Genomic DNA, 14,211 nt, shown 5'->3' on the forward strand with positions numbered 1-14,211 from the left:
GATGCGGGCGTTTGGTAAAATGTCAGCATTTAGCCGATCTCCACACGGGGCAGAATTTGCTGCAACTAATTGACATGCCGCAGACTTAGGCCTCTTTCACACGACCATATCTGTTTTTACGCTCGACCGATAGCTGAAAAAAAAAAAAAAAAAAAAAAAATTGCATGAAAGGAAGAAAGACGCAATCAAGTCCCAAACTAAATTAGTGTTTTCTCATCCATTCACACGGGCCGCAGCAGCCTGTCGGTAAAAAGGTATTCTGCAGCGCAGAAATCCCTCGGTCGGCAGAAATTCTCGGAATGACTGCGGATGCTTAAATAGAGGCAGCTGACTTCTTGTCCCAACGCTGGACGCAGCTAAACTCCCTCCCCCTCCCTTTTTTTCCAGCTCCCATAGAAGCCTACGGGAGTCTCCAGCGTATCTTGTCGAAAGATAGGGGAAGACCTATATTTTCACCGTATAAAATCGGTCGCCGATGTCCTATACTCACGATTTTTTTTTACGTGCATAAAAATCACTCATCTGAATGAATACATTGGAATCCAATGCTTGAATTAGTTAAATACGTGCTATGTTCATGCGCAAGACGTACGAAATCAGAATAGGCTGCGTGGGATTTTGCGTGAACAAAAAGTGCGCACAAAATACTCTCATGTGAACTAACCCATTGAAACCAATGGCTTCTATTCACTGCGTTATTGCGTGCACAATACGCTGCGCAAATTCGCCCATGTGACATCGGCCTCAAAAGTGTTCCCAAAACTCTAGTTCTTACGCCCACCTCCCCCCCAATAGGTGATGGAATTATTTGTCGGTGCCTCAGACATTGCCACAGGTGTTTATGCTCTAGGATATCCTGAAAACAGCCCTGAGGACTGAGTTTTCTGTATGGCAGTTGAATCTGAGGAAGCTCCGGGTTGGGGGCGAAAGGCGTCAATTTGGTCAATGTAAATAAAGTCAGTGTGTGTTTTAGCATAGCGCATCGGAGTAACGCTACCCAATCCCTATCTTTTTGCTTCTTTTTTAGCAAGTCTACTTGAGGATCCCATCGTGTAAGTTGGAAGGGCTTTAGCAAGGCATCAGGTTTCCTGCATTCACTCTACAGCCTCTCATTGGAAGCACAACTAGCAAAGGTGAGCAATTGGCAATTTGCTACCACCTAGTGCTAGAAACTGGTAATGCACATGTAGTACTACCTCTGCTCTCTTTTTTTCTTCCTTCTATACGGATCATTTTTCAATTAAACTATGAGGGGAAAAAAAGGGTACATTCGCACGGGGCAGAACTAGTGCGGAATTACTGCAGTGGCAAATTCTGCATCCACAGCAGAGTCAGAATCGGCAGACACAGCGCTCCTCTTAACTTGCATTTTTTCATATTATCAGCGCAGCCTTTCTCCTTGTACCCATCAGCATGCAGTGAGTGCAGTGCCAAGGTCAGGTGATCGGAAGTGGCGCAGCATTTTTGCCCCCTGTGAACATACCCTTATGGCCCTTTTAGACAGAACAAGAATCTCAAGATTCTCGTTAACCCGAGCGTGCGAGCTGGTGACATCATCACCAGCTCTTTTGTGCCCGGGCAGCCTGTTCAGACTGCATGATGCTTATTGAGAACCGCGCAGTTCTCATTCACTTTCACACAGGCGATCGCAATTTTGCCGCGAGAGAATTGCTGCAAAATCACGTCTTTGTTCCCACGATTTTTGAGCATCAGCGGTGCTTTTCTTTAGAATAATCTCGCATCGCTGCCGCCCCCGATAACATTTCAAATATTTGTTATGGCAAAAGTCAGTGTGACTTTTTAGTGTTAAAATTGCATCGCAACGCGCGTTCGCTGCGTTATAATGCGATAAAAAAAGACGCCTCTATAGGAAAACATGGGAGACAAAAAAAAAAAAAAATCGCACGCCTCAGAAAGAAAGAGCATGCTGCGATTTTCCCTCAACATCGCATCAGTGAAAACACCAATAATGGGAAGGAAATCGTTGTAAATCATTGGTTTCCTAATCTGTTTTTTACTGGCTATCGCATCAGGCAAAAATTGCGCAATTTTCTCACCAGTGTGAAACACCCTAAGGGTGCATTCACAGGAGCGTAGGCGTATTTACGTTCGCACGTCCGCAGCGTATAATCGCCGTAAAGAACGTTTTTCGGCGATCATGACCAGAGCCAGAAAGCGTATTATTGTTTGTTCCTACTTTGCAAACTATCTTTTCGGCCATCGAATATGCGTTGGCGCTTATTTCGGTCGCGTATGTTCCGTTTTTTTTTTGGGTTGCCATTTTTACGCGCCGGAAAATCGCCCGTGCGAACGAATACATTCGAAACCAACGCCTCAGATGGTCACGTATATACGATTGGGCGCAAAAACGCGCTGTTTATGCGCTCGTGTGAACGCACCCTAATCGTTCCTTATCTCACATTTTTGTGCCGGCTGAAGTGGACAATAAGAGAGACCCTCACAATTGGCGTTCGGCCGGTGGCTCACGTGTAAACTGAACGATTATCATCCACTTTCATTTTTTGAATGATTTTTTGAGCGCTAATGAATCCGTCAAAAAACAGCTTTAGAAATTCTTCAGAAGTTCAGCCCTGTTCCCCTCCTTCTGTTCTCAACTGGCTGCAGCAGGAGCCTCCCCCTACTGCTCTATCTCAATAGGAGACTAGATTAAACCCCATCGCTGCATTGTTTGTGCGCCAAAACTGTGCTCTTTTAAAGTGGTGGTCCAAGATTACTAAAACATCGCTCCTTCCTCCAAAAACAGCACCACATACAGTTGTATGCGCTACTTCAGCTCAACACTATTCACTTACATAAAGCGGAGCTGCAATACCAGACACAACCCATGGACAGGTGTGGCGCTGCAGACATCTAAACCTGAATATTTCCTCTCTAAATGGATACTAGAAACAATTTCTATACTTACTACAAAATAAAAATTACTAAAAAGTACACTTACCGCTTCGCCATCACGTAAATCTAATGCTGAAATTATATTTTGAACAACTAGTTGGCCCGCGAATTTTCCAAAAAGCCTTCCAGAGGATTGCAGGCTGTTTTCTCCACTCACGGGGCAGGGAGCTGTAAATGTGGGATAGTTTGTTATTTTATGTTCTTACACATTGGTATCAGTAGATGGATATATTCTATACGTGAAGTTTAATGCATCGCTGAAGGGTGTGGAGGCCGGGGGGCATGTGTGTGGGGTACAGGGGCAACAACTAGCCTCCTCACCTTGGATACAAGGTTTTGGTACAGGGCTAAGGCAGCATATTAAATCCGATGAACGAAAGCCTAGCTGCTATATTACAGTCTACACAGACCTTACCTGCATCTGATGGCTGTCTGTTGAGGAAGTCTAGTAACTCTGTGGCAAGGCCTGCTCTGGTTTCATCAGTAAATGTATTATATTCGTCACTGAGGGCTTTTACACTAAGGATGAAAAATAAAAATAGGAATTATAAAGCAAAGAAGAAATTGCAGACACAGTAATTAGTAAAACGATCCATACCCACCACGAGTACTACAGCAGTATGTTCATAGGTAGCGGAAGTGCACAGATATCATAGTACGAGTTATGTGGATGAGCTTCCATAAAGTCTCATCCACACGCAGTGCGGATTTAGGGTGTGGATGCTCCCTACGGATTTTGCCCTTTTCAGTGCAAACGATCAAATCTGCAGAAAATCGGCAGCCTTTCCATACCAAAATCCCCGACAAAATCCTCACCATGATGTGCACATTCGGCACACTCTGTGACTTGTGCCTGTACCGTTAAGCCAGTCTCACACACAAGGCTAGCAAAACGCAGCGATTTGAATCGCGTCATTTTGCCACGATTTTACTGTCGTTCTCGGACGCAGGTTACTGCATCCGACAGCGGTTTTTAATGCATTTCATCATTGCGATGGGTGATGAGGTGCGTTAATCGCGGTAAAATAGAGCAGACAGCACTCAAAAATCGAGGCACCCCACATTCGAGCGCAAGACTGCGAGGCCCTATTGAAATCAATGGGAGCGTTATACCGCGATTACCACGGCATTCAAAACACCATGGTAGTCGCGTTAAAAAACGGATGTGTGAGAGTGGCCTAACACTGATGCACTAAATGATGGCAGTAACAAAAGTCACAGGTGACCTGAATGCTCTCAGCAATATCGCAATCGCCCATGTGAAACTGGCAAGGGGAAGGGGGGGGGGGGCGTTCACAAGTAGCAGAAAAGGGGCATGTTTTCTGCGTGAAATTAATGAACATTTTGGTGGGGATCCCCTGCAGTCGTCTACTGAAAGGGTTAAATCAGCTGCGGATCTGCACCAAAATCCGGGTTAAATTGCGTCTAAACGGTACGGCGTTTGACATGAAAATGACACAGATTTTGGCGTGGATTTTTTAATGCAGAAAAACAGGAATGCGCCCTGAGGCCACTCCCACACACCGCGGCGGTAAAACACACGTTTCAAATACAGATGATGAGCTGCGTTTAAAAGCACTACAACCCGTGTAAATAGAGCCAACAGCGCTTGAAAAGCGTGGCGTTAAAAAAGCGTTGCATTAAAAAACTAGTCTGTGAGGCCCCCTCGCAATCAATGGGAGAGTTTTATGGCGTTTAGCGTGGCATTTGAAACGTTGCGGTAAACGCTGTTAAAAGCGCTGTGCGTGAGAGCGGCCTTATAGTACTTCCCCTCCCCCATCACACAGAACGCCCCTTACAATTCCCTCCTCTATCACACAGGTTGCTCCCCCCTGGTTCTCCAGTCGCCCTGCCACCTCTCATGCCACACTGTCTGTTACATTGTATGTGAGCTCCGCCGGGGGTCCTGCAGTGCGGCGCTCACAGGTCAGACCATGGTGACTGCTGGGCACAATAGAAACAATTATATTTTACTGACCGCACAGTTCATACAATCATCCGGTCCTCCGCACGGGGCGGGCGGCATCTCCTGCCTCATAACACAGCGCTTACTCCCCATCAGAGGGGAGGAGTCTCAGCCGGGACGAGGAGGAAGCGCTATGTATAACCAAGCAGGATATACTACCCACGCCATGTGGAGGACCGGATCACAGCTGTGTGGTCAGTGAGCACAGCTTGGTCAGAGGGGTCTGTGGCCCCGTTGGCTTGGGGGCCCACTCACACTTGCGACCCCTATAGTTAACGCCAGTATCTATCATTGGAAAGCTTGTTCAAGCAGCCCAGTAGTCCACCATTTTATACCACTCTAGAATGAGAAATCCTAATTAATATTGATTTATGCAGATTGGGGGAAATATAGCCATGCTTATGTAAGTTGCCCCTATGGCTTCCCCTATTCTCCTTGGGCTAGGTCTACACTACAAATTCTTTACTCTTTAGCTGCCCAATAGTGTCATTGGGTTAATCGGTTAATAGAATGTCAATTCACGCTCCAACCACCAAGATATATCATTCCTTGTCCCCCATGAGCAGGTATTACAGTACTTACGCCGCAACGTAGCAATTGCAATCAGCAGAAGCCAAAATCATCTTAAGCATCTCAGGTTTGAAGCAGTACATGAAATACTGCAGCTGCTGGAAATACATATCCCATTCACTTGAGGTGCTGTATTTGGCGGTGTCAGGCATTGTCTTATCGATGATCGTGCCCAGCATAGTGGCAGCAGTTACTTTCTCCATAGACATTTTATTGGTCTACAAGACAACAGGATAGTGTGAGAAGATACATCGCCTTGTAAAACACTGCAAGGAAATAGGTTGGGTCAACTGAAAAACATTGACCAAGAATGGTTCCTCAAAGTTTTCAGGTATAATAAAGATCTACCTTACCTGGTTGGCTGTATTGAAAGAGTTAATGAATTTCGCCATGTCTTGAGAGTTGAAATCCTTCATTCTGGCCGCCACTTGACACATAGCTTCTTTGTTCATAGTGTTCTGTGCAGTGAATATTCCTAGTTGGATGGGGCTGAGACTTTCAGCGAGTCGAAGCTAAAATAATACAAAAGACACTTGGAACATCTAGAGAATGGACCTGTGAGAAGGAGAGGTAGGTGGACTGGGAGCTGACAGAATGTACTTACAGGTACAAATCTTATGTTCCATAATGCCCTTTGAGTTGCTTCTGCAATGTCTGCAAACGCATTAAGGTTTTCTTGTAACCACTCTGCAGTGCCGTCTGTTGGCAGCCCGCAACGTACACCTGAAAAATATCACTTCAATCAGTTATGCATGTCATGTAGGACCCTCTCCCTGTCTCTCTCCCGTCTGCCCACCGCAGACTTACCATTTTGCGCAGGAGTATTATCTAACTGACGTGCCATAAATGCAAATGAATCCATTCTGGTTTCTTCTGTCATTTTATTATATGCAGCGCCTAAAGACTTTACTCTGCAAAAAAAAACACCATTACCCGATGGGCGTCAATACTTGTTACAAAGCAGCTAGTCAAGTTTGGCGTCTAAAGTTGGCTTTTTTTCCAAAGGCTTAATTTCAAAATTGTTCCATTTGACTCTATATCGGACGTTTTTAATGGCGATTTCCAGACATATGAAGTCAAATGAAGCTACAGCTGCCATGTTATCCTTAAAGGGGCTGTGTGAAATAAGACATAAAAGCTATTTTTTCTTTTTAGAAACAGCGCCACCTTTCTCAACAGGATGTGTCCAGTATTTCAGCTCAACTCCATTGCCTTAAATGAGGTTCATTTTCGATACCTGATACGGACTTTGGGGAAGAGTGGCGCTGTTTCTAGGTGGAAAGTAGTAGAGAACCAGCACAATGACACTCGTTTGATATCAAGTCTGTGTCAGTTGTCCTCATACAATCAACATGTAATTACGTTATATTAACTCACATGATCTGATAAATGTCACAGGACAGTGGGAAAGGAATACCAAATAGATTCTCTTTAGTGATAAACTGTAAGCAGAACTCCACGTTGCCCATAAAAAGACTCCATTGCTCTAGTGATAAAGTATTGAAGAATGCAGAGTACACCTCAAATGCATAACGTAACACCATTTTCAAAGATCCCTCCGAAATGATAACCCCTTGGGCCTGCAATACAATAAAAGTGCATATAGTGAATAAACTAATAAAAAAATATGACAGTGTTGTCCTCTCACCTGCTCTCACATGTGGGTCACTATGGAGCTTCATAACCTTCCTCTACTATAGTCAGTAGCCCACGGAAATTACACATTACACTGATTTCAATGGGTATCATGCAGTCCTTTAGATGCCCTGTGGTGGCGCTGCAGGGAAGTTGAACATTTGCTGCTAGGTTCTCCCTTCAGACACATTGTGATCACTTTATTGTCAAGTGGCCCCATTAACAAAAAAGGATAGTGCAATGTGAACAACCCCTTTAATTCTAAATTCCCATTGAAACCTATCACGTAATCAGAACACTTTAATCAACTTTCTATGGTTAGTTCTGCAGTATTTATCAGTCACTTCTTTAACGGATTTCTTATGTTTCAGGAAAACCTACCGTAATGAATCCTTTTAGTTGGCCCAAAAAGTCTCCCATTTTGTCTGTTGTAGTAATGCGCATACAGATGTCCTCCATTTTCGCGCTGTCCGCCAGCGCTCCCGTTTGAGCAACAAGTTGTGCACATTGGGCACCAGTGAGGGAATCGATAGCCTGAGTCTAGAGAACAAATCATGCAAAATACAGGATTGTAATCTGACATTGAGCTTCATTGAAATTCTTTATAGCCGCATGCAAAGCGGTCTAGTATCCAGAGTACAGCTCTCTGTACAGTAGAGGGGAGCTCTGTGATGGACCACAGTCATCTTTATATTTTATACATTACATAAATGGAAGGGTATTTACCGCATTGAATTCAGGATTTACTTCCATATATTCGGCAAGTGATGCAAACGGTCTAAATGCTCCATACCAATAGTTCACGAATTCACTGCTGTTTCCAGATTCCATGCCACAAGCAGATCCTGGAAAATGTCATTTCAAAAAAACTCTAAGTGGCAGGAAATTTATAAATCATAACATACCGTGTTTTCCCAAAAATAAGACAGTGTCTTATATTAATTTTTGTTCAAAAAGGTTTAACTTTTTTACATGTATAGCTGTCTGGACACTATTTAAATTGACCTTTTTAACTGTTAGCAGGGCTTAATTATGGAGTAGGGCTTATATTTCAAGCCTCCTCAAAAAGCCTGAAAAATCATTTTGCGTCCTCAAAAATTCTGGAAAATCTTACTTTCAGGGTATGTCTTATTATCAGGGAAACAGGGTAGATGGCATGCCATCGATCCCAATCCAATGCCCTGCCCCCTGGAGTATTGGAAAATAGCTGATTTTAGGTCAAATATAGATGGAGTTGACAATTCTTTGACTTCTTATTACATTTGTGGGTACATTGGCCTAAACCAGTGGTCTCCAATCAGTGGCTGTTGCAAAACTACAACTCCCAGCATACCCGGACATCCGTAGCGTCTCAGGGCCGGCCGGGAGTTGTAGTTTTGTAACACCTGGTCAAAAACCAATGGGATTCAGGGGAAACAGCCAGTTCCAATGGCATAATACTTAAGATTGGTGTGATGTTAATATATTACCTTTAGTGTTTTTCTGATCCAAGTTAAACTTTCTGATTTCTTGACTTATGGCCGTCTTTAGCTCCTCACTCAGTATGTTGAAGTTGTTAGAGCAACCTGCAACCCTACACAAAGAAAAGTGCGTATCCTTAGTCTCTATGCACACAAACGGTTTTTCAGTCCGCTTTTGAACCGATATTTCGGCCTGACAATTGGATGGAAATAGCACCCATTCATTTGAATTGATGTTTGCACATGTTTTTTTTTACTCGGATGAATAGCTTGAGTAAAAAAACGAATAAATCACAACATGTCGAATTCTCGTCTGATTTTCGGTCAAGAATAGTACATGGCAATGTGCGGCGTTCAGCACATCGGACAGCACACAGGCGGGATGTCCGTGTGCAGACTGATGCAAGTCACACCTGAGAATCTTGGGCACAACGTATTATTCAGCCGTGTGCATGTAGCCTTAGCATGGATGAGCCCTGCTTTGGGCTATTCTTTACAACAGAACGGACTTAGTAAATAGGGACAAAAACTTACAGGTATTTTTGAGACTCGCAGTCACCGACTGACAGGCCGTTAAAAAATTCCGGAGAAATACCGGATATATATACTGGAGCGTTATCGTTAAACCAGAACTTGTAGTCGTCAGCAGTTCTCAGATCACCAGGTAGCCTACTTGTGAGAACGTCAGCTAATAGAAGTGTGCTTGTGGGATTTAGTTTCACGTTTTGCTAGGGATGAAAACAGAAAGATAATATGATACATTCTATACAAAAGATGTTCAGTCCAGCTTATCCAATTAGTGTGTGCAAGTGCTAGACAGTACAATATACACCGGAGTGATAAGAGCCCAACTGTATGCAATAACTAAGGCTGCTCTAAAACGTGTGTCTGGATCATAGGATGGATTTTATGGAAACCTTTAAGAAAAAACACAAGTTTTAAAGTTTAGACCACTGAATGCTGGATTTCTCCTTTTTCTTATGCCGTATGCTACGCTATATCTTCCAAAGGAAGGGAGGAACAGGTATTTCCCAGTCTGGGGAGTAATGGCAATACGATGCATTAAACCTCCTCAACAGACCACCTCTTTGTGAAGACCAACCCCGCTAAGGTCAGAGTTTGCTGTGACAAGTTTGTAGTTCCATTACTTTCTATGTATATCAGCTACTCCTTTGAGAAGTCCGCTCTTCCAGAAGACTCTATGTCCCTGCCGTTTCTCTTATGACCATTGTATACATGTATTCATTCATACCTGTTTTGTCAGTGTTGTACACTCAGCAATGAAACCACGGAGGTTTTTCATGTCAAGTTTATTAAGTTGTACCATAACCTGGGATGTTTCAATTAGATTATCTGCAGTGAATCCGATTAATATTTCAGCCAATTGTTTTCCATTGCACATTCCGAGGATGTCAAACTATTGGACAGGAGAATCAGAAAATAACATCTTACAACTCATATTAAGACACTTAATTAGATTCTCAAAGCATTGAGTTATTCGCAGGCTACAGTTCAAGGCTGACAGCAATTTTAGGGCCAATGTTAGAATCTAATGGCCACGACCTCAGGCATGTTCTGTATATGTAAAGCTAGACAGTAAACCTACCGGATTCAATTCACCGTAAATCATTCGCAAATCATAGAATGACATATAGTTGTCAAATCCATAGAATCCTCCCATAAAGGACATGCTGTCGGTGTACAAGCTTCCACAGGTATCTACAGGACCATGAAGCAAATAGTTAATATCACATGTTTTCTTCTATTTTAGCTTATAGTATAAGTAGTTATATCAGGTCACCTGAGGAGCCACTTTTTTTGTCTAAGCGAATAGTATACATTTTTTGTGCGATAGAACTGCAAATTTCATCAGATAAGTCTGCAATGACACTGCCGAATGCCGGAAACCTGAGGAACAAGATAAACAATGAGCGGTACAATTTTATTTACTATTTTACATCTTTCATGCGTTTTGGTTTCGTTCACTTATTTGGACTAGCACGTCAAGCCTGAATTATACAGGTCAGGTATTGGGACACTAGGCCAACAACATTCAGCTGCCTCTACCCCAATCTTGGCTCTTTTCCTCCAAGACTACCTGTATTGGTTGCATAGAGTTCATCAACCACTCTTGTGGGGAGCACCTCCGGAAGTTATGACATCTGTGACGTAGGTGCTATTAATCATAATTATATGTTGTTTTCTTATGACATCGTATAGCATAGTTATTACATTACTGTATGAATGGAGCCGCTATTTAGTCACTGTATGGCCTCATGTCCACGGGTGGATCAGATTTCACATGCGGATTTCCGCAGAGGGAGACCTACAGAAACCATTTGCGGGAGTAATGGTTTTTCCGCGCAGATGCACTGCAGATCATCCACATGGGAAACAATCCACAACTCCACCTCCCAGCCTTTTCCCCATCTCCCTAATTGATTTTAACCTTTAAATCCGCAGTGCACTGTGGATGGTCCGCACCCATTGACTTTTATTGAGCCCGTCTGCACGGAATCCGCACTGAAATGGAGCGTGCTACGATCTGTTTTCTGCACCACACGGTCCGCAAATTAAATCCGCATGCTTAAGTTCAGTTACAGGCGTCACTGCTTCCCTATGGGCGCATTGAATTGCGGATCCACAAGTCAAATCCACCCGTGGACATTGGGCCTAAGTCAGTATTGTTTAAGCACTCTATGATGCCACTCATGCACTATGCAGTACATTATCTTTGCAATGGATGGTGGTGGCAGTACCGAATGCGTTATTATTTAGACAACAGCGTGTAATTGTTATTTCGGCACCATATGATATATGTACAGTTTTATATGGTTATTTGCACAATGTCTGATAGCGCATCATAGAGAGTGGCACCAAGAGAAGGAATCACAAATAGCATCATCCACCTTATGGTGTACCCTGGTGGTACTCATATTGCAAGAGTGTATCTGAAACTAAAGAACCATAGTATGTGTATATATATATATATATATACATGAACTAATACTCACATTGTAGCATATAGATCGCAGGACATGTCATTGGGGATTAAATCCACGCAATCCTCATTAGTACCGGGAAGGAACATTTTAAATATAGACCCGAACTGTGCAATCTGTTCTTGGGTCATTAAGTTTAAATTTGTCACAAACATTGTAAAGAAGGTGATCATGCATTTCTCCCTCACTTCGGGTGTCATTCTTGAGCTCCCCTACAATGGAAAGATCTTAGCATTATTCCGGATGCCGTTTATTATGAAGTTTCTAAGGATACATTATTACATGAGAGTAGAACTGTTACCTCTGTATAACGTGCATTAGCCTGCATCATAAATTCGAACATCTCTCTGATAGATACCATGTTGTTCGGTCCTCGCAGAGAATCCAACACAATATTTGTTTTAGTAAGATTTTGCATGACGTCTGAGCTGACAAAATAATCCGCCTTCTGCATGGTGCTCAGTGCATTGATGACTGAAAGCTGGTAGGTGAAGATACATCATATTTGCAGTTAATTGTTTTTTTTTGTTTGTTTTTTTTTTTTTATTTCAACATATTTTTATTGGTTTTATGTTGCATATATAACATTACGTTAACATATTATGAAAGTGGTGTGATGTTCACATCACCGGCTTAATGTTGCAACTAATAAAGAAAAGACAAGAAAAACATTATGATAATGTGTGCGTTATCTTCTGATAGTTGACAGACAAGGGGAGGTATGATATACGGGGAGGGCGGGGAAGGGGGGGGGGTCCAGGTTAGTGCCTTTTGGTTGTCCCACTACTCGAGGTATGAGTTGGCTACTCACAGTTACCGTCTTGTAGCCACCTGGTGATTAGAGGAGAGTTACGTGCGTCTATCCAGACTGCCCAGGTGCGGTAGAAATTCTCGGCTCCGGTTGTATCCTCCTGTGATCTTATTCTCTCTAATCTTTCGATCTTGTCTAAAGCCCCAACCCATGCGCATCTAGGGATTTCTGTGTCCTTTTTCCAGAATCTGGGTATTACTTGCCTCGTGGCCATTATGAAAAATTTCAGCAGGCCTTTTTTGAGTGAGTGGGCGCCTAGTGGAGGGAAGGATAGAAGTGCCACTTCAGGTGTCAGGGTCAGTGATTCCCTGCACACCCTCTCGTATAATTTTCCCATGTCTCGCCAGATGGGTCTGATCATGGGGCACTCCCACCATATATGTAGTATCGAGCCCACTTCCCCGTGGCATCGCCAGCACATATTTGAAGCCAATGGGAATAGAGCGTGGAGCCTCTCTGGTGTCATGTACCATCTTGACAAAATCTTAAAGTTCAGCTCCTGCAGCCTACTTGCCACCGACATCTTATGGGTGTGCTGGAAGGCTCTGCTCCAGAGCTCTCCGGGAAAGGATCTACCCAGGACCTCCTCCCACCTGGGAGTGTGACCACCCAGCTTCTCCTCCAGTAGCTGGCTATATAACATTGACACGGTATGCTTGGGCGCCTCCCCTCTGCTGCATAGTTCCTCAAACGGGGTAAGGTTTAGGTTCCACCCCCGTTCCGGCCTCACTTTTCCTAGGTAGCTACGAACCTGCAAATATTGCATCCATGAGCCCGGGGGAATTCCTCCTGTCCCCTGTATAGTCGCCAGGTCTCGTATGCCCCGGGTGTCCACCACCTCCCCTATCCTAGCTTCCGTTCCATTGGGTAGGGCAGTTAATTGTTTTTTAACCTTTCTGCGGATATCCATCAGATCTAAATGTATGTATATCCACCCCACTGACCCACTTATAAGTATAATAATGCACTCAACGGTCATATTCTCAATTAACTCATTCAATTTAAATGCATTTTTATTCCACATTAAAGGCTCCTTCACACAGCTGAATTTGGGCGCGTAAAAATTTACGTGTGCAATACGCAGAGAATAGAACCCATTGATTTCAATGGATTCATGCACATTTCCATTTTTTGCTTGCACCTTTATCGCGTGCACAAACGAGTAGAACGCGGTCTATTTTTGTTTGTTGTCAAGGTTCCCCACAGAAGTCTATGTGAGGTGCGTAATACGCTGCGCAATTCCATGAGATAAAGAACACATCTGGAACTTATTAGGCCATTTAAATGGGGGCGTGTGCACAGATGAACATGTCCTGCGAGCGCAAAAAGGACTGTAAAATACGCCAGGCCTGGTTCACAGCGCAAATAAGTTGCGCTGAGTCACACGGAAAAACGCATATGACCGTGTGAAACCACCCTAAGGCTGGATTCACACGGCCATATTGTAAGTTGCGAGAATCTCAGGCAAAACTTGCATCAGACAGCAAACAGACACTCATCCGTGTACTGTCTGATCTACATGGACAGTGCCCATTGCATGTTCCAATCGCATCCATAAAAGCAGACGAGAATAGGACATGCAACGATTTTTTTTTTACACGGGCCATCACTCTGCTTATGCACGAAGCCCTATAGGCTATAATGGGGCCATCTGCTGTCCATGGAATACATAGACAGCATAGGGCCTGAAATCACAGCCCTAATAGAGAGTGATTCCATATTCAGGACCCTATGGATATGCCATAAAAGTCAGAAAGGTATGTTTTCTATTCTAGCCCTCACCACCCCTGGCCCAGCTGTACGAGATGGTCGGGGTTGGCTGGATCACAGAAACAGCCAAGTGCGGCTGGAGAT

At 43.6% G+C, this 14,211-nt stretch overlaps 1 protein-coding gene across 3 annotated transcripts in view; it reads right to left on the minus strand.

The window, feature by feature from the left end:
• LOC136576956 (uncharacterized) overlaps positions 1–14,211 on the minus strand; it is a 79,859-nt gene that overhangs the window by 27,090 nt on the left and 38,558 nt on the right. For all 3 annotated transcript variants that reach the window (XM_066576621.1, XM_066576620.1, XM_066576619.1), the window contains 16 exons: positions 11,848–12,027; positions 11,559–11,758; positions 10,346–10,452; positions 10,151–10,263; positions 9,797–9,961; positions 9,079–9,272; positions 8,554–8,657; positions 7,811–7,929; positions 7,466–7,624; positions 6,827–7,029; positions 6,257–6,360; positions 6,054–6,172; positions 5,803–5,961; positions 5,462–5,667; positions 3,329–3,432; positions 2,960–3,081 (listed from right to left, as the gene is read on the minus strand). In XM_066576621.1, the coding sequence (XP_066432718.1) occupies positions 2,960–3,081; positions 3,329–3,432; positions 5,462–5,667; positions 5,803–5,961; positions 6,054–6,172; positions 6,257–6,360; positions 6,827–7,029; positions 7,466–7,624; positions 7,811–7,929; positions 8,554–8,657; positions 9,079–9,272; positions 9,797–9,961; positions 10,151–10,263; positions 10,346–10,452; positions 11,559–11,758; positions 11,848–12,027 (2,358 nt within the window). The remainder of the gene's footprint in view (positions 1–2,959; positions 3,082–3,328; positions 3,433–5,461; positions 5,668–5,802; positions 5,962–6,053; positions 6,173–6,256; positions 6,361–6,826; positions 7,030–7,465; positions 7,625–7,810; positions 7,930–8,553; positions 8,658–9,078; positions 9,273–9,796; positions 9,962–10,150; positions 10,264–10,345; positions 10,453–11,558; positions 11,759–11,847; positions 12,028–14,211) is intronic.

This window comes from Eleutherodactylus coqui, chromosome 8, assembly GCF_035609145.1.
Source record: "Eleutherodactylus coqui strain aEleCoq1 chromosome 8, aEleCoq1.hap1, whole genome shotgun sequence".
Taxonomy (NCBI): domain Eukaryota; kingdom Metazoa; phylum Chordata; class Amphibia; order Anura; family Eleutherodactylidae; genus Eleutherodactylus; species Eleutherodactylus coqui.